Below are 20715 nucleotides of genomic sequence, written 5' to 3'. Positions count from 1 at the left end.
ATCGCGTTATCTTTAAACTATTCCACTTTGTCCTCGTTTTCCCAGCAAATTACTCTCGTATATAATTGAATATTTCCAATATCGAATAAAAAGGATTCGAAATATTGGATTTGATGCTTAGCCGCGCGTATCTATCTCTATAAATTTGGTTGGGTGAACAGAAATGTGTTTCGGATACTGTTATTAATCACAGGAAGTCGATAATATTTTTTTTTAAGGAAAATATTTGTAGATCTCTTGCCTAATGATACATAGATATTTATCTATCATTAGTATGTTTTTTTTATAGGTTCCCACTACAAATTAAACCTTTTCGATAATTATTTTACTATAAGTAAAAAATTCAAGTGGCAATTACTTGTTTTGATGTTTTTAAGTACCGATGTTACAGCTGACTAATTTCTTTTGTTGTTTGTTATACTATAATTATAATTTGGTGGAATAATCGAAAATTGTGTACTTGAGTACAGATTAAATCGTAAAAATGCATGTTTACACTTATTATTTTGATATATGGGACATTTTTCTGATGATAAAATTGTAGAATAAAAAAAAACAATATTTCATCGTATAATAAGTTATGGTAACACGCATTATCTAACTAGTTACGTGCCGCAAGTATATCTTCGCGACTATCCTTCGTGAACGGCCCCCCGTACCACCGTCGGTGCCCCCTCAAAGGACATCCTTTCACTATTCTTCAGCGATCATCATCAAGATGTATCTTCTTCGTTGTATGGGATTTCAGTCGATTTTAGATTTACCACGATGAAGGGTGTTATTGTTTTGTTTTTCTTAGGTGAGTTCAGTGGTACCACCCGTATATAAGGAAATTTTGGCGTTGTGGATTATTTTTTTGGTGATTTTTATTTAGAACATTCCAAAAATTTCAATATAAAAAAATAGAACATTTATTTTGATCGTTTGTACAATTTACGTTTGGACCAATTAAAAAATTTAAATTTTTATAAATTTACGTGGAAATTGGACTACATACTTTAGCTGTACTATATATTTATGAATTAACATTTCAACTGTGAGATTGTAAAATTCTGAAATTTACTCAAGTGAAGTGAAAATTTTAAGATATAATTATTTTTATAATTTTGCCTATATCTTTTAAATTGTTAAAAATAGAGCCTCATACTATAGCTCTATGTTTTCATGAATAATTTATTTATGATTTGTGAAATTATCATATTTCCAGCTCCACTAATTTCTGATATACAGGGTTTCAAAGTCAACTTTCATTTTCTGTCTTATGATAACTTGGCATTCTCATAACTTTATTCATATCTCTCAAACCGTCAAAAATATAGTCTCATACTATAGCTCTACGTTTTTATGAATTATTTTTTTGATGATTTGTGAAATTTTCAAATTTCCATCTCCACTAATTTCTGATATACAGGGTTTCAAAGTTTATTTTTATTTTCTGTCTTATGGCAACTTGTGCATTCTCATAACTTTATTCATATCTTTTAAACCGTGAAAAATAAAGTCTCATACTGTAGCTTCACGTTTTTATGAATATTTCATTTATGATTTGAGAAATTTTCAGATATCCAGTTCTACTAATTTCTGATATACAGGGTTTCAAAGTCAACTTTCATTTTCTGCCTTATAATAATTTGACATTCTCATAACTTTATTCATATCTCTTAAACCATTAAAAATAAAGTCTCATACTATAGTTTTACGTTTTTATGAATATTTCATTTATGATTTGAGAAATTTTCAGATTTCCAACTCTACTAATTTCTGATATACAGGGTTTCAAAGTCAACTTTCATTTTCTGTCTTATGATAACTTGGCATTCTCATAACTTTATTCATATCTCTCAAACCGTCAAAAATATAGTCTCATACTATAGCTCTACGTTTTTATGAATTATTTTTTTGATGATTTGTGAAATTTTCAAATTTCCATCTCCACTAATTTCTGATATACAGGGTTTCAAAGTTTATTTTCATTTTCTGTCTTATGGCAACTTGTGCATTCTCATAACTTTATTCATACCTCTCAAACTGTTAAAAATAGAGCCTCATACTATAGCTCTACGTTTTTATGAATATTTCATTTATGATTTGAGAAATTTTCAGATTTCCAGCTCTACTAATTTCTGATATACAGGGTTTCAAAGTCAACTTTCATTTTCTGTCTTATGATAACTTGGCATTCTCATAATTTTATTCATATCTCTTAAACCATTAAAAATAAAGTCTCATACTATAGTTTTACGTTTTTATGAATATTTCATTTATGATTTGTGAAATTTTCAAATTTCCAGCTCCACTAATTTCTGATATACAGGGTTTCAAAGTTTACTTTCATTTTCTGTCTTATGGCAACTGTGCATTCTCATAACTTTATTCATATCTCTTAAACCGTTAAAAATAAAGTCTCATACTATAGCTTTACGTTTTTATGAATAATTCCTTTATGATTTGAGAAATTATCAGATTTCCAGCTCTACTAATATCTGATATACAGGGTTTCAAAGTTAACTTTATTTATAACTCTCAAACTGTCAAGAATAGAGTCTCATACTATAGCTGTACATTTTTATGAATATTTTCTTTATGATTTGTGTAATTTCCATACTTCCATCACTAATAATTTCTGGTTTCAAAGTTTACTTTCATTTTCTGTCTTATGGCAACTTGGCATTCTTATAACTTTATTCGTATCTCCTAAATTGTGAAAAATAGAGCATCATACTATAATCCCACTTATTTCCGAAGAATTTCTTCAAAATTTGTGAGATTTTCATCAACATTCCGTTTGAAACATCGTTCAATACAAATATTTTTACAAAAAATCATTTATAACATACAAGGTGATTCAAAAAAACGATGTTGAAAGTATTTGTATTTGTTTCAGGGCTTTGTACCCAATGGGTTTTTGCAGTATTTTTAAACCACAGACCATTTCCAACATACAGTTTAGAAAACATGCCATCGACGGGATTTTCTTGCAGAGATAAAATATTGGGAGGTTACTACGCGGACGCCGAAACGCAATGTCAAATGTTCCACATTTGTGTTAAAGTCGCCGGAGTAGGGGTAAGCTCTATAAAAATCAATCTTCTACCACATCTAATCACACGTACCTAAATTATAGGTGCAAGACTTCAGATTTTTGTGTCCCAACGGCACAGCTTTCGATCAAGATCATCAGATATGTGCCGAATGGGAAGACATAGATTGCGACGCGACCACCCTGTATTATTCCAGTGATAACTTCGATTTATATCGAATCGGATCTGGTAAGTTAACTATTGGATTTTTGTACACTTTAACCACACCTACGAAGGTTGTTTAAAAAGAAAATAGAAATATTGGGAAGAAAACTTTTTAAATCGTCCTCGTAGATCAATATATAGATCGATAGTTTATGGTAAAATTATTGAATTTGTTATTTTCAAAATAATTGATTGAAAACAATTTATCATTGCTTTTTGATGAAAAAAAAATTGTGCAAGCTCAGCAATGGTTTGGTGAACGTCCAGAGATCATATTTAAGACGTGATAAATCAAATTTTTTGCTTTGATTTGTAACAATGGATCCATCACTGCATTCCGGATTCAAAATGATCATGATCTGAATGGACCGCAGCGGGTGAACCATGTTCAAAGACACAACAGTCAGCTGGGAAGGTTATGCCTTAAGTCTTTCGAGATACCCATGGAATATTGTTTATAGACTATATCCAAAAGGGAGGGACAATCAATAGTGAATATTACATAGATCGTTTGGATGTAAAAACCAAATATGTCGAAGAAAAAACCATTGTTTCACCAAGACAATACGCCGTATGACAAATCAATGACAAAGATCGTTAAATGAACGATTTAGACTTCCTCATCCACCGTATGATTCAGGTCTAGTCCTCAGTGACTACTGATCTCAAATAAAAGCTCGCAATTGCTCAAACTGAAGCCTGTTTTGAGGCAAAAGACAAATTTCAAGCAATAGGTTTCATTCTTTCATAATTTTTCTTTGTTTTTAAAATTATCGTCAGACGGATGGTTAAATTGAACGATTTAGACTTCCCCATCCACCGTATAATCCAGATCTGGTCCCCAGTGACTACTGATCTCAAATAAAAGCTCGCAATTGCTGAAACTGAAGCCCGTTTTGAGGCAAAAGACAAATTTCAAGCAATAGGTTTCATTTTTTTATAATTTTTCTTTGTTTTTAAAATTATCGTCAGACGTTGTAAAAAGTATGTGAAAATACGTTTTTACTTTTTTCTTATAAAAAAACCTGTACGTTTGATTCAAGATAAAACGTTCTTAATTACAAAATAATTCTATTAACGATTGGTATTACAAACGAATATCCATTTAGAAAAATATACGAGTTCATCAAAACCTATTTTATATGGTAATTTTTAACCATATAAATTGTGCAATTGCATCGTTCAAGTACGTTTCATAACCTCAATTGTACAAATGTTCGTAAGAGAAATCTAGTAAGCTCCGTATTTAAAGTAAATTCACTTGTTTCCATTCTATTATTGACACGATATTGAATTTTTTCTACACCTTAGAAAAATCAATATTCGATGAAAAAAGTTAGGAAAGTTAATTTTTGGTCATTTTGACCAAGAAAAGTCAAATTTTAACAAAATAACTGCCAATGTTGATTAGAATATAGGAAAGACAATTTTTGACCAAATTAAACTTAAAATAGGGAATTTTTGGTCAAAGTATTATCAAAAAAATTATAAGGCCAATTCGTGGTCATATTCAACTCGAAAAGTCAAATTTTCAACAAAATATAGTAAAGAAAAACATCCATTGACCAAATTAAATTAAATAGCCATGTTTTGACTAGGATTAAATTAATTAGGCCATTTCTGAATAAAATAAACTTAGCGAATCGTATTTTTGACATATTAAATTTAGAAAAGGCAATTTTGATAAAATTAAACTAGAAAAAAAAACAGATTTAACATGAAAAAGCAATTTTTTACCAAATTGTACTTGGAAAAATCAATATTTTACCAAATTGAAGTTGGAAAAAACAATTTTTTACCAAATCGTACTTGGAAAAGTCAATTTTTTACCAAATTGAAGTTGGAAAAAGCAAATTTTTACCAAATTGTACTTGGAAAAGTCAATATTTTACCAAATTGAAGTTGGAAAAAGCATTTTTTTACCAAATCGTACTTGGAAAAGTCAATTTTTTACCAAATTGAAGTTGGAAAAAGCAAATTTTTACCAAATTGTACTTGGAAAAGTCAATATTTTACCAAATTGAAGTTGGAAAAAGCATTTTTTTACCAAATCGTACTTGGAAAAGTCAATTTTTTACCAAATTGAAGTTGGAAAAAGCAATTTTTTACCAAATTGTACTTGGAAAATTCAATATTTTACCAAATTGAAGTAGGAAAAAGCAAATTTTTACCAAATTGTACTTGGAAAAGTCAATTTTTTACCAAATTGAAGTTGGAAAAAGCAATTTTTTACCAAATTGTACTTGGAAAATTCAATTTTTTACCAAATTGAAGTTGGAAAAAGCAAATTTTTACCAAATTGTACTTGGAAAAGTCAATATTTTACCAAATTGAAGTTGGAAAAAACAATTTTTTACCAAATCGTACTTGGAAAAGTCAATTTTTTACCAAATTGAAGTTGGAAAAAGCAAATTTTTACCAAATTGTACTTGGAAAAGTCAATATTTTACCAAATTGAAGTTGGAAAAGTCAATTTTTACAAAATTGTACTTGGAAAAGTCAATATTTTACCAAATTGAAGTTGAAAAAGTCAATATTTTACCAAATTGGAGTTGGAAAAAGCAATTTTTCACCAAATCGTAGTTGGAAAAGTCAATTTTTTACCAAATTGAAGTTGGAAAAAGCAATTTTTTACCAAATTGAAGTTGAAAAAGTCAATATTTTACCAAATTGAAGTTGGAAAAAGCAATTTTTTACCAAATTGAAGTTGGAAAAATCAATATTTTACCAAATTGAAGTTGGAAAAGTCAATATTTTACCAAATTGGAGTTGGAAAAAGCAATTTTTCACCAAATCGTAGTTGGAAAAGTCAATATTTTACCAAATTGGAGTTGGAAAAAGCAATTTTTCACCAAATCGTAGTTGGAAAAGTCAATTTTTTACCAAATTGAAGTTGGAAAAAGCAATTTTTTACCAAATTGTACTTGGAAAAGTCAATTTTTACAAAATTGTACTTGGAAAAGTCAATATTTTACCAAATTGGAGTTGGAAAAAGCAATTTTTCACCAAATCGTAGTTGGAAAAGTCAATATTTTACCAAATTGAAGTTGGAAAAAGCATTTTTTTACCAAATCGTACTTGGAAAAGTCAATTTTTTACCAAATTGAAGTTGGAAAAAGCAATTTTTTACCAAATTGTACTTGGAAAATTCAATATTTTACCAAATTGAAGTAGGAAAAAGCAATTTTTTACCAAATTGTACTTGGAAAAGTCAATATTTTACCAAATTGAAGTTGGAAAAATCAATATTTTACCAAATTGAAGTTGGAAAAGTCAATATTTTACCAAATTGGAGTTGGAAAAAGCAATTTTTCACCAAATCGTAGTTGGAAAAGTCAATATTTTACCAAATTGGAGTTGGAAAAAGCAATTTTTCACCAAATCGTAGTTGGAAAAGTCAATTTTTTACCAAATTGAAGTTGGAAAAAGCAATTTTTTACCAAATCGTACTTGGAAAAGTCAATTTTTTACCAAATTGAAGTTGGAAAAAGCAATTTTTTACCAAATTGTACTTGGAAAATTCAATATTTTACCAAATTGAAGTTGGAAAAAGCAATTTTTTACCAAACTGTACTTGGAAAAGTCAATATTTTACCAAATTGAAGTTGAAAAAGTCAATATTTTACCAAATTGGAGTTGGAAAAAGCAATTTTTCACCAAATCGTAGTTGGAAAAGTCAATTTTTTACCAAATTGAAGTTGGAAAAAGCAATTTTTTACCAAATTGTACTTGGAAAAGTCAATTTTTACAAAATTGTACTTGGAAAAGTCAATATTTTACCAAATTGGAGTTGGAAAAAGCAATTTTTCACCAAATCGTAGTTGGAAAAGTCAATTTTTTACCAAATTGAAGTTGGAAAAAGCAATTTTTTACCAAATTGTACTTGGAAAATTCAATATTTTACCAAATTGAAGTAGGAAAAGTCAATTTTTTACCAAATTGTACTTGGAAAAGTCAATATTTCACCAAATTGAAGTTGAAAAAGTCAATATTTTACCAAATTAGTGTTGGAAAAAGCAATTTTTCACCAAATCGTAGTTGGAAAAGTCAATTTTTTACCAAATTGAAGTTGGAAAAAGCAATTTTTTACCAAATTGTACTTGGAAAATTCAATATTTTACCAAATTGAAGTTGAAAAAGTCAATTTTTTACCAAATTGTACTTGGAAAACTCAATTTTTACAAAATTGTACTTGGAAAAGTCAATATTTTACCAAATTGGAGTTGAAAAAGTCAATTTTTACAAAATTGTACTTGGAAAAGTCAATATTTTACCAAATTGAAGTTGAAAAAGTCAATATTTTACCAAATTGGAGTTGGAAAAGTCAATTTTTTACCAAATTGAAGTTGGAAAAAGCAATTTTTTACCAAATTGTACTTGGAAAACTCAATTTTTACAAAATTGTACTTGGAAAAGTCAATATTTTACCAAATTGGAGTTGAAAAAGTGAATTTTTACAAAATTGTACTTGGAAAAGTCAATATTTTACCAAATTGAAGTTGAAAAAGTCAATATTTTACCAAATTGGAGTTGGAAAAAGCAATTTTTCACCAAATCGTAGTTGGAAAAGTCAATTTTTACAAAATTGTACTTGGAAAATTCAATATTTTACCAAATTGAAGTTGAAAAAGTCAATTTTTACAAAATTGTACTTGGAAAAGTCAATATTTTACCAAATTGAAGTTGAAAAAGTCAATATTTTACCAAATTGGAGTTGGAAAAAGCAATTTTTCACCAAATCGTAGTTGGAAAAGTCAATTTTTTACCAAATTGAAGTTGGAAAAAGCAATTTTTTACCAAATTGTACTTGGAAAAGTCAATTTTTACAAAATTGTACTTGGAAAAGTCAATATTTTACCAAATTGGAGTTGGAAAAAGCAATTTTTCACCAAATCGTAGTTGGAAAAGTCAATTTTTTACCAAATTGAAGTTGGAAAAAGCAATTTTTTACCAAATTGTACTTGGAAAATTCAATATTTTACCAAATTGAAGTAGGAAAAGTCAATTTTTTACCAAATTGTACTTGGAAAAGTCAATATTTCATCAAATTGAAGTTGAAAAAGTCAAAATTTTACCAAATTAGAGTTGGAAAAAGCAATTTTTCACCAAATCGTAGTTGGAAAAGTCAATTTTTTACCAAATTGAAGTTGGAATAAGCAATTTTTTACCAAATTGTACTTGGAAAATTCAATATTTTACCAAATTGAAGTAGGAAAAGTCAATTTTTTACCAAATTGTACTTGGAAAAGTCAATATTTTACCAAATTGAAGTTGGAAAAAGCAATTTTTCACCAAATTGAAGTTGGAAAAATCAATATTTTACCAAATTGAAGTTGGAAAAGTCAATTTTTTACCAAATTGAAGTTGGAAAAAGCAATTTTTTACCAAATTGTACTTGGAAAATTCAATATTTTACCAAATTGAAGTAAAAAAAGTCAATTTTTTACCAAATTGTACTTGGAAAAGTCAATATTTTACCAAATTGAAGTTGAAAAACTCAATATTTTACCAAATTGAAGTTGGAAAAAGCAATTTTTTACCAAATTGAAGTTGGAAAAATCAATATTTTACCAAATTGAAGTTGGAAAAGTCATTTTTTCCAAAATTGTACTTGGAAAAGTCAATATTTTACCAAATTGAAGTTGAAAAAGTCAATATTTTACCAAATTGAAGTTGAAAAAAGCTATTTTTCACGAAATTGTTCTTGGAAAAGTCAATATTTTACCAAATTGAAGTTGAAAAAAGCAATTTTTCACGAAATGCAAGTTGGAAAAGTCAATTTTTTACCAAATTGTACTTGGAAAAGTCAATATTTTACCAAATTGAAGTTGGAAAAGTCAATATTTTACCAAATTGAAGTTGAAAAAAGCAATTTTTCACGAAATTGTTCTTGGAAAAGTCAATTTATGACGGTTTTTGACAAATTACATCAAACTAATGTTTGAATAAACCAACCAAAAAAAAGAGAAATTAAACTTATTGTTAAACTACCCAAAGAAAAGACAATTTTTGTTAAATTATATGTAAAAATATGAATATATCATTAAAATAATTCAATATTAACAATTTTTGACCAAATTGAGCTTAAATAAGCTAATCTCAATTTTTGAAAAAATTAATTTAGAAAAACCAATATTTGACAAATTAGATCTTTAAAAAAATATGTTTTTTTGTTATAATTAAATTTAGAAAAGCCGATTTTGACCAATTTTTTGTAACAAATTAAACTTGAATTAAGTCAATTTTTTCATAAAAAATTCATTAAAAACGACTACATAAAAGTTAGAATAGCCAATTTTTGATAAAATTAAACTAGAAATACCAAATATATTAACAGATTTAACATAGGAATGACAATTTTTAATTACATTAACCGTAGACAAACCAATTTTTGATACAAATAAATTAAGAATGAGAAGGATTGCACCAAATTAAACTTGAATAAGCAAATTTTTGTTAAAATCAATGTTGAAAAATGCCAATTTTTGATCAAATGGAAGCTAGAAAAGTCGGAATTAGAAAAGACAGTTTTTGATAAATTAAAATTTTAATAGTCAATATTTTACAAAATTTATCTCAAACAATCACTTTTTCATCAAACTGAACTTATAAAAGTCAAACTTTGATCAAGTTAATCTTGAAAAAGCAATTTTTTCTTCGTCGAATCCGTATTTCAGCGAAAAATACTGGACTAATTTTCGGTATTCCCATATCTATGATCTTATTCACGATGTTGCCAGATTATTTGTATTTTCCGACTTCGGGTGCTTCGTTTGCTCATAATGGAACAAAAGCAGCGTCTTGAAGAAACGTAGGTACACATCCGAAACTTCACATCCGAACCGGCTCCAAATAATGCAAAGTCCGTTCCACCAGCAGCCAAGGTCATGACCTTCATCAACTCACATATCCGTTATTGCAATGGCCAAAATTGATTAATTAAACTTTGAATTGCTATCTCACGCTCCCTATTCACCAGATTTAGCCCTCTGGGATTATTTTCTGTTGAGACTTGAGAAAAATTGTGCGGTGGTCAAAGTTTTGCCAAAAATGAAGAGGGGATGTCGGCAGACAATGATTCTTATTAGAAAAAAAGGTACCGAAGTTATTGAAAATCGCTGATCGACCTTTTGTAAAGTCAAAATGGGCCTATCTGAAGACTCCACAATGTAAATATGAACTATGATAAAAGGTGGTTCATATTTTATCTTCTTTTTCTTGATTCGAGCTAATTTTATATTTTTTTTATACACAATTTCGTGTATGAAATTAGAATTATTAAAACGATTACGTAATGATTATTTATTGATGATACGTTTCAACTATTTTATGTTTAAAAAACTATTACACGATAGTAAATTAATGTATATCCTATTTACCGAGATTCTTTCTAGTAAATACGACCTTTAATTTATCTTACACGTTTCAAACGGCCTTTAAACTTTCACTTCTTCAAATATGCAACAAGATGTTTTCAAATATTATGTAAAGAACTAAATTTGCGTTTCAAGGTTTTCTGTACTTATCATAAATATACAGTGCTTTTCAGATAAAAGTATCCACCTTTAATAACTTTTGTAATACTGGTATTTAGAAAAAATCCAAAAGCACGTCAATTTATGTTGGAAGGGGCAAGCATTATGGCTTATTTAAACTTACTGGAAAAGCCACCCCCTCACCCCTAGCAGCATCCCCTTTATTTTTTTAAATTACTTTTCACATTTTTTATGTAAAATTTGGATACTCCCCTTTGAGCTGATTTCAAAAATGTATAATACTTGTAGGTTAAAGTGGTTAGTTTATGAGATAAACAATTTTTCTTTTAAGAGCACAAATTTTACTTATTATTTACTTTCACCTTATTTGCCTGTACTAAAATGGGTTGTACAACAGTTCAAACTATTTAATCTTTTTAACTGTGCTATTTATTATGAAGTTACAATAAGTGTTCAAAATGAGTACCATTCACTTCCATACAATGGTATAATCTATTTTGAAATGCCTCTCGTGACATTGCTTAATACGGCTGGATTTAATTGTCGACATTCATTTTCTATCCTCTCTCGTAAATCATCCAGAGATTCTGGTTGGGTAGCATAAACTTTTGTTTTTAAATACCCCCATAAAAAGAAGTCTAGGAGTGTTAAATCCGGTGACCTAGGTGGCCACTCCATCATCTGCCCCCTTCTACCTATCCAACGAGCGGGGAATGTTTCGTTTAAAAATTGTCGGACAGGCATAGCATAGTGTGGGGGAGGCTCCGTCTTGTTGAAATACCAGTAAATCTTCGGAAAGGTTATCATCATTTTCTATTATTGTTGTAATACGTGGGTCAACCCCTTCCCTGAGTAACTCAAGATATGATTCACCATTTAAATTTCCGTTGATGAAGAAAGGTCCGACAATGTGGTCACCTAGGATACCACACCAAACGTTTAACTTTTGGGGATGTTGTGTATGGAATTCACGCATAATATGTGGATCACTTTCAGCCCAATATCTACAATTACGCCTACTTACTAAGCCATTTAATGAGCATGAGCATTCACCAGAAAAGCAAATATTGTTTAACAATTGTGGATTGTTATTGATAATTTGCGTCATTGATTCGCAAAACTCTAGACGACGATCAAAATCATCTTCATTCAACTCGTGCACCAACTTAACTTTGTATGGGTGGTACCTGAATTTATGTAGAACTCGGAAAACTGTAGAAGATGAAACACCGATCGCTCTACTTATTGTTGACAACGATTGGGGTTGTTGAGCCTCTAAGCTGACTTGCCCTAAAATTGCCACTTGGATTGCTTCGTTATTTACGAGTCCCTCTCGCTTATGCACTTTATTGCAAACAGACCCTGTTGTGGTAAATTTCTCCATCAGTTGAATTACATACTTATGAGTTGCATGTCTTCCGTCATGTAATTCGTTAAATATTCTAGCAGCAGCTCTTGCACAATTATTATTTTGGTAGTATAAACCTACAATTTCAATTCTTTCTTGCAAAGAGTAAACCATTTCAGAGAAACAAAATAAATAATGTATCAAATTACACTATCAATAGTGACTACAAATTCTAGTTGACAATGTCAAACTTTAATAAAAAGTAGAGTTTTTTGTTGTTTGGATTTTTTAAGTAGAATAAATAGCACAGTTAAAAAGATTAAAGAGTTTGAACTGTTGTACAACCCATTTTAGTACAGGCAAATAAGGTGAAAGTAAATAATAAGTAAAATTTGTGCTTTTAAAAGAAAAATTGTTTATCTCATAAACTAACCACTTTAACCGACAAGTATTATACATTTTTGAAATCAGCTCAAAGAGGAGTATCCAAATTTTACATAAAAAATATGGAAAGTAATTTAAAAAAATAAAGGGGATGCTGCTAGGGGTGAGGGGATGGCTTTTCCAGTAAGTTTAAATAAGCCATAATGCTTGCCCCTTCCAACATAAATTGACGTGTTTTTGGATTTTTTCTAAATACCAGTATTACAAAAGTTATTAAAGGTGGATACTTTTATCTGAAAAGCACTGTATAAATTATATGGATTCATATAATTTTACAGTTTTTATTCTTTATAAACTATAAATAGTATGAAAGACAAAAAAACTAATATACCAGGTTGATCGAGATCGAGAGTTCTTCATCACCAAAAGTCGAAGCTAATTGATCAGTACACTCCTATTGGTTTAATTCACGTGAAAAGTCATAAAAAATCCATTTTTGATGACTCTAGATGATGTTTCATCACCAAAAGTCGAAGCTAGTTGATCAGAATGCTCTTATTGGTTTAATCCACGTGGAAAGTCATAAAAATCCTTTTTTGATGACTCTAGATAATGTTTCATCACCAAAAGTCGAAGCTAGTTGATCAGAATGCTCTTATTGGTTTAATCCACGTGGAAAGTCATAAAAATCCTTTTTTGATGACTCTAGATAATGTTTCATCACCAAAAGTCGAAGCTAGTTGATCAGAATGCTCTTATTGGTTTAATCCACGTGGAAAGTCATAGAAACTCCTTTTTTGATGACTCTAGATGATGCTTCATCACCAAAAGTCGAAGCTAGTTGATCAGAATGCTCTTATTGGTTTAATCCACGTGGAAAGTCATAAAAATCCTTTTTTGATGACTCTAGATAATGTTTCATCACCAAAAGTCGAAGCTAGTTGATCAGAATGCTCTTATTGGTTTAATCCACGTGGAAAGTCATAAAAATCCTTTTTTGATGACTCTAGATAATGTTTCATCACCAAAAGTCGAAGCTAGTTGATCAGAATGCTCTTATTGGTTTAATCCACGTGGAAAGTCATAGAAACTCCTTTTTTGATGACTCTAGATGATGCTTCATCACCAAAAGTCGAAGCTAGTTGATCAGAATGCTCTTATTGGTTTAATCCACGTGGAAAGTCATAAAAATCCTTTTTTGATGACACTAGATAATGTTTCATCACCAAAAGTCGAAGCTAGTTGATCAGAATGCTCTTATTGGTTTAATCCACGTGGAAAGTCATAAAAATCCTTTTTTGATGACTCTAGATGATGCTTCATCACCAAAAGTCGAAGTTAGTTGATCAGAAAACTGCTGTTAGTTTAATCCTCGTGGAAAGTCATAGAAATGTTCGAGATTCAATAAAAAATTTTTGTCAATATGTATGTTTCAAATATATGTAAACAATTGTAGATATTAAGACATACTTAGGGTTTAAATACATTTTGTACGATAGAAAAATTAGTAATTATCCTAATTACTGATATATTAGAAGATGCATGGTTTTTATACTTTTAAAAACCTTCCCCAATCAAGTACTGATTACCATATACCAAAAATAGTTCATGAATCAATTCCTACGAAACATTCAGTACTAAAAGCGACAGAATCCTTTCGATGTTGATTGTTTTCATCATTATAATTTACTAAATCTTCATCGAAAACATCATTGTCATCAAAATTTTTACGTTTGGTAGATGATTTGTTATTTTTTTGTACTAAATTTCAACATGTGGCGAATTTACGCGTCACCCCTCGTAAAAACGATTATCAAAGACATTTTAACTATAATTACTTATGTAAGAATCATTCTTGATAAATAATTATGGGAACAGAAAGCCGGTTACCATAATAACGTGGGATGAAATCCAGTAATGCATTTCCTGAATATTAAGTTTTCATAAACGATGTGTTTGAATTCTTAATGTTCACGAGCTTTTGATTAGCATTAAGCAAAGGGTTTGAAAAAAGTGATCCCAAATTAAATAGATACGAAATCTAAATAGAAAAAAATAAAAGTTTTTTACGTTTCTTCTTTCCGAAACTACTGACAACATTGTAATGAAATTTTATATGAGTATGTATCTCAGGGATCACAATTTTTTTAAGGTTAAAACTTACTTTCCAAAAAAGATCGATTTCCAAATCGATTCGAATCGCAACATGATGAATCGATTTATAAAAAAATCGAGGTCTAAAAGATCGGTTTTTTGTATTTACGATGTAAATATGTAACTATTTTATATAAAACACGAAAAATACCATGAAAAACAATCTCTAGGTACTCTTATCAGTGAAATTTGGGATTTTATAGTTCTGGGAATTCGATAATAATGAATCTACTGTTGCCGACAATTGGTAAACGAGGAACAGATAATATCGATTCACTGAATCGGTTTAGTACAACATATCGATTTAGATTTCGATTTCAGATCGTCGTATTTGACGAATTTTCAATTGTTCGAATCAGTACAGGAAGTCAGTCGGTTCCTTCCTGAATATGATTAACGATTTTCACCATATAAACGTCTATTTTTGACATGGAAAAGCGACCAGAACGTGAATCATTTTCAATACCTCCTCAGCCATCTTAAAAACACATAAACACTAGTTTCAATCAATTATATTAAGTTGCAATGGTTACACTGGTTTGCTTACAGTGTAGGTTTCAGACAGATTTTTTTTGTTACAACGCTAATAAAACAAAATCAGTCTATTATCTTCATATATATTCAATTTTTTGCAGGTTACGAATCAAAAGCACACAGATATGGAGAAGACGAAGAAACGTTTTCGTTACAAAGAGCAGAAACGGGCGACGCGCGAATAAATCACGATCAACAAACAAAAATTGTAGATCAAACTAAAACACCACCAAGAAGTTACCAAAATTCACCAAGACAGAGTTTCAACAACAACAACAACAACAACGAAAAAGATATATTTAGAGGTTCCAGTAGTTCAAACTTTTATAATAATAGAAATAATGGAAAAGAAAGAGACGAAGATTACGACGATAATGTAAATATCAATCAAAATCGAGATTACGAACGTAAGAGAAAAGTCGTTAGGAACAGATCGAGAAGACCAGTACAAAACGAAAACAAAAATAATCAAATTAACGAATTCAGTAACAAAAATCAAGAATCTAGATCACAAACTAGAAGACCAGTTAATCAAAATACGAGGTTTGTTAATAATTTCGCCGGAAGTTACGAACCAACAACAAATAAACCATCTACAACAACCCCGAACGCAAATCAATACACATCAACATTAAATAATTATAGAAACAGAAACGGACAAAGACGACAACAATTTAGCGATTATACAGATAGTCCCACGTTCACGATTAGTACACCAGCTCCTTTTAAACAACAATACAATACGCCACCTAGTAGAAGTACTGGTAACGTATTTGCTACCGAAGAAAATACTTCAAAAGATTACGAAACGACTAAAGTGAAGCAGATTTACGATAAAACTGAAAATTATCCCAACAACAATCCCAAATATAGTACCAGTTTCGATAAGAAGCAAACCACGTCGTATAAACAGACGAATCCAAGTACTTTAAGTCCGAAACCGTTCAGCGTTTCTAACAGTAATTTCCCGACGACTTTCGCTCCTAGAACTAACGCGGCTTACAGTCAAATAGCTCAACAAACCGCCGCTTACAACCAGAACAGACAGAGCAGTCAGAATAGTCCTTCAAGCACGCCGAAAAGTACTCCTTTCACTCAATATACACCTACTGTGCCGAAAATTAGTTCGACTACTCCGATCAGCAGGTGAGAGGTTAATTCTTAATCTAACGTTGGAAAACTGGTGTTATCAATTGAATCGTTAAACGTTTCCATCATAAACCGAATTTTATACGGTCTCGCAGCGACATCACACTACGTATTGGAATAAAGCGTCGTTTCGACGAGTGGATAGGTTTCGGCGTGTTTTTTGGGAGGTTAACAAAATACTGCGCGTTCACAGTTTGTTGTTTAGTGAGAAACCTTCGCTTTAACTGGCGCGTCTTGGTCTTTTTTTTGTTTTTTTGTCCTTTCTCTTCATACCACTGAGTGCAAACTTGCCAGCGTGTAAGCTTCTGCTCAAAAATCAGAAGTTTTGCTACTATCTAGGCTGATGCCCAAATCTTCAGTCATATCGTATACAGTACTGCGTCAGGCTCCAAAAATGAGGTAACACTTTTTGTGGGCCAAGTTCGCAACCACTACACGACCTTATCGGAAAGTTGAACGCTATTCATTCACTTGAGTCTTGGAGAGACACTCATCGAGAAATTTTCTATGAATTTCCGCGGATTTTACAGTATCTTTAGTTGAAAAAATTGAATTTCGGCTTCGATCGAGAAAACGCCGCTCTGTTGAGACGCAAAAGCTTCGAAACTAGTCATAGCTTACTACTTACAATTGCTAGCGATTAGGAATGTTGATATGGATAAAAACGTGGATGTAATTCAATATTCGTTGGAGCATTGGACATAAAAGTAGTTGTTTTCTCTTTTAAAGATCGGCAGTACACATTTCAGAGACGATAAGTAGTAATTTCGTATACTAGACGCTCTAAAGGCGTATTTGTCGCTCGGTTTCGAGATCTTTCACGCTTCCGTTACATTTTTTCTGGTTAATGCCTTTTCTGCCATTGAATATCTTCATCATCCTGTATAATATGTTACGCACTTGCTGTTTATACCTTTCGAATTCAATCACAATAAGAAGAAATAAGCTAACGACATTTAGACGTTTATAGTTTTTTCGATATACTCTACACGTTCGCCATAACGCCATTTTGAAATGTACCTTTCTTAAACCTATACCTTGTATATATAAAGAAATTAAAATCTCCAAAGTATTAAGCATTTGTTTGAATACGATTTTTTTCATAGAAATTTCAAAAGTGCAAAAAATGATGGCCCACCTTGTAATAAAAACCCAGTTTTCTAACAAAAATTTTACGACTATCAATATATATTATAACAATGATAAAATGTGGCTGTAGGTCCCAGTTTAAATTATCAAGAAATACAGATTTATTGGATATAAAAATCATAAGGTAAGATTTCTTGAAAAAGTAAATCTAAATCACAAAATAAATAATAAAAAAATGTAATTCAGTTCAGTATAATGAAAAAAATAAATAATAATTAACGAACTTTTTTAATTTATATCATTTTTAGTAACGTGACTTGGAACGTCAGCCATATTGTGAATAAACAAAGATTTTTGTTTCATTAGTGTATACAAAAATTAATTATTTCGAGTGTTTTTTCATCTAAATAAGTATCTTATATATATCTTATATAAAAAAAATGAAAATAAATTTCACTATTAATAATAATTTTAATATAAATAAAGTTATCCTATATGTCAATATGGCGGACTCTAACATCATTCCGAAATGACCAATCAAATTTTGTTAAAAAGTCGAACGTATGTCCTAACTTGAATCGTTTTGTCGTTTAGATCGAGCCGCTTCGATGAAACTCAATACGACGACGGATCCTACAGTTCGAAGTACGACTACGATGGCGATAAAAGAGAAGACGAATTTTTAAAAACGGCGCACAGTCAGAATATAGCTGCGAGTAGAAACGAGCTACAAAAAACAACGAATAACAAGCAAACCCAAACGACTGTACCTGTTTCGAGATCGACTTATGAAGTACCTAAAACCTTTCCTTCTACTAAGAAAGTAAATAACGATGTGACGAAAACGTCTGTTTCTACGAGTAAGGTTACGGAATTGCCGAAAACTACATCGAAACCTATCGGTAAAAAACCAGCGCCGCCTAAGAAGGATTACGATTATGCTTACTACGATACCGGGGTGGGAAGCGAACCTGATTATGACATTCATACCGAGATTAAAAAGTTAGATGATGTCGTTCTTGTTTAAGGGTGATTTGTTGGTGTTTCCTATGAATTTTTCACAAAACTGTTTTTGATAAATTTTTCGATTTTCTATATAACTTTATAAAAATTCATGAATAGTATTATATAATTTGAAGGATTTGTTAAAAAATGTTGAATTTCGTATGGAGCAAGAGGGTAGATATTCAAATTCTCTATAAAATGGTTCTAAATCACTTATTTCGTATTGGCAACTTAAATTGAGATATTTGCTATAATCAAATAAAATTCATTTGCTTAGTATATTAAAACATTTATAAAAAATCGAAAAATTCCAAATTTTCTATTGAATTTAATAATTTTTACAAAATTAAATTAATATTGACCAAATTTGGATATTACAAAAAGTAATTTGGGGCAATTTTATAGAAAAATTCTGTATGTAGAAGAAATTAATCAAAAAAAACGAAATGTACAATAAAATTGTTATCATAGGGAAGCAGTTAAAGTTATTGGGTAGCGCAAAAACATAATGTAACAAAACAGTACCTAATATTCAAAATACATAAAGCAAAAACAATGAGTTGATTAAAAAAAATTCTGGTTCTTTTTTATTAGCTCAATTATTATTTATTGGTAAATTAGTTAAATCAAAAAACCTCATAATTTTCCGCTTAAGTCCGTTTGACACCGCCTTCTATTTAAGATTGTATATATTGTAATTTTATTAATAAGAATAAAACTATTGTTACCTTGCTATTAGTTTTGATTTCTAATTATCCCTTTTCGATTTAAGAAAAAAATCATAAATCACAAACACCAATCTTTCATTTTCACTTTATATGTTAAAATAAAAAAAAATAAATATTTTTTTCGTCTACTTCTTCTTATACGAGCGAACCACCTACTAGTTAGCTGTCATGTCATTATTTGTAGCTAACTTCATATATAATGGACGTAGAATAGCGTTCAGAATCTCATATTATATTTTTGTTAATAAATCGGGGAATATTAAAAACTGATGAAATGTTTACTGATATTCTACAGGAATAATTTATATCATAAAATAGGAATTACAAAGAAATAGTTTTTTATTTCTCACCTCCAAATACTTGTTAACATATGACAGGTATATGTTCAACACAAAGGCTATTTTGGTTATTTTTATTACATTAATTTGGTAAAAATGGAAGTATTCGTCTAGTTCCTTTTTAAAGAATTACAAAAAATTGTCATTATAATTGAAAACGAAATTATAGAGAATAATTCATACACTTTAAATAGAGTTTTATTTCTTTATAAACGAATTCAATAATTTTTTTTCTAAGAAAGATTACAACTTAATGTTAGATCACAGAACACAGTTACCGCTACCTAGCACAAATTAATAGCGCTCCGAAATATGAGGTTTGCTCTTGGTAGCTGTACTGGCAGAACTAGTTCAGAAAGTGTACACTAAAACGTTCTTTGCAGCAGAACCAGCGCTAGTGTCTCTGTTCTTAGTAGTAGTGCAAGAGAACTAGTTCACCCAGTTCACTGTACTTCTTACACTGGGTCTACAGTCTGTTCAGCCAATGCAGTGCAATAAGTGTAATCTGGAAACGGTGACACTACATCTTCGTCATCGGACAAATGTAAAATATCAAAAAGTACTAAATCGTTTTCCATTATTGTTAATACTACAAGGCCTGATTCACATCAAATAACCTCAAATACAACAATCTACAAATACTCCACTATATCGTTCTTTGTATCCGATCGAACTAATTCTATACACTTATGAACTGGCCAGGACTTATTCAGTTCAGTACAATTCCAGTGCAGCTTCCAAGAACAAACCTATGGTGTCTGCTCCAGAACGTTTTGAGATTATTCTACAACGATTTCGTTCACTGAACGCGACCGCTATTACTACTACCACTAACGAACGCTCTAATTGGAGAATTCATAGAGTTAAAGAAAGTATTATATTTGGTTGCTGAAATATAACATAAAAGACCGTAAACAGTTTTTTTATCTATCTTGTTATAGTTTTGAATGCTTTTTATGGCGCGGGGTAGAATTTAATTTCACATAGATTTTACATGAGTTTATGGTTGTGTTTGTGATGAAACGCGTTATTTTTGAAATATTTGATGAATTTAGCCGGAATAAATTAGTGAGTTTACGTTTGTGGAAAAACGCGTTATTTTGGAAATATTTAACGATTTTGTGCTGGAATCATTAAAATTAATAAGGTTAAGAAGGATTTATGTGTATTTTAAGGTTAAGTGGTGAAATAATATTTATAGTAATGTTTGTGATAAAACGCGTAAGTATGAAGATATTCAATAAT

General features: G+C 30.2%; 1 protein-coding gene across 1 annotated transcript; it reads left to right on the top strand.

Moving 5' to 3' along the window:
• Positions 1-730: 730 nt before the first annotated feature.
• On the top strand, positions 731-19135 carry LOC130898944 (homeobox protein 2-like). The gene is made up of 5 exons (XM_057808570.1): positions 731-799; positions 2885-3066; positions 3125-3269; positions 15263-16307; positions 17994-19135. The coding sequence occupies exons 1-5, from the start codon at positions 769-771 to the stop codon at positions 18424-18426; spliced, it is 1836 nt and encodes a 611-aa protein (XP_057664553.1). The 5' UTR covers positions 731-768; the 3' UTR covers positions 18427-19135.
• Positions 19136-20715: the final 1580 nt, after the last annotated feature.

The sequence above is a fragment of the Diorhabda carinulata genome, chromosome 10 (genome assembly GCF_026250575.1).
Source record: "Diorhabda carinulata isolate Delta chromosome 10, icDioCari1.1, whole genome shotgun sequence".
NCBI classification, from domain to species: Eukaryota; Metazoa; Arthropoda; class Insecta; order Coleoptera; family Chrysomelidae; genus Diorhabda; species Diorhabda carinulata.
Note: the sequence above shows the minus strand (reverse complement) of the source record. Positions and strands in the feature narration are given on the sequence as shown.

What these genes read in the sequence shown, in the direction of transcription:
- LOC130898944 (XM_057808570.1), top strand. Translation starts at nt 769, where the DNA reads ATGAAGGGTGTTATTGTTTTGTTTTTCTTAG. An exon ending in TTTATATCGAATCGGATCTG is followed by an intron (nt 3,270 to 15,262) that starts GTAAGTTAACTA and finishes AATTTTTTGCAG; the next exon opens with GTTACGAATCAAAAGCACAC. An exon ending in TCGACTACTCCGATCAGCAG is followed by an intron (nt 16,308 to 17,993) that starts GTGAGAGGTTAA and finishes TTTGTCGTTTAG; the next exon opens with ATCGAGCCGCTTCGATGAAA.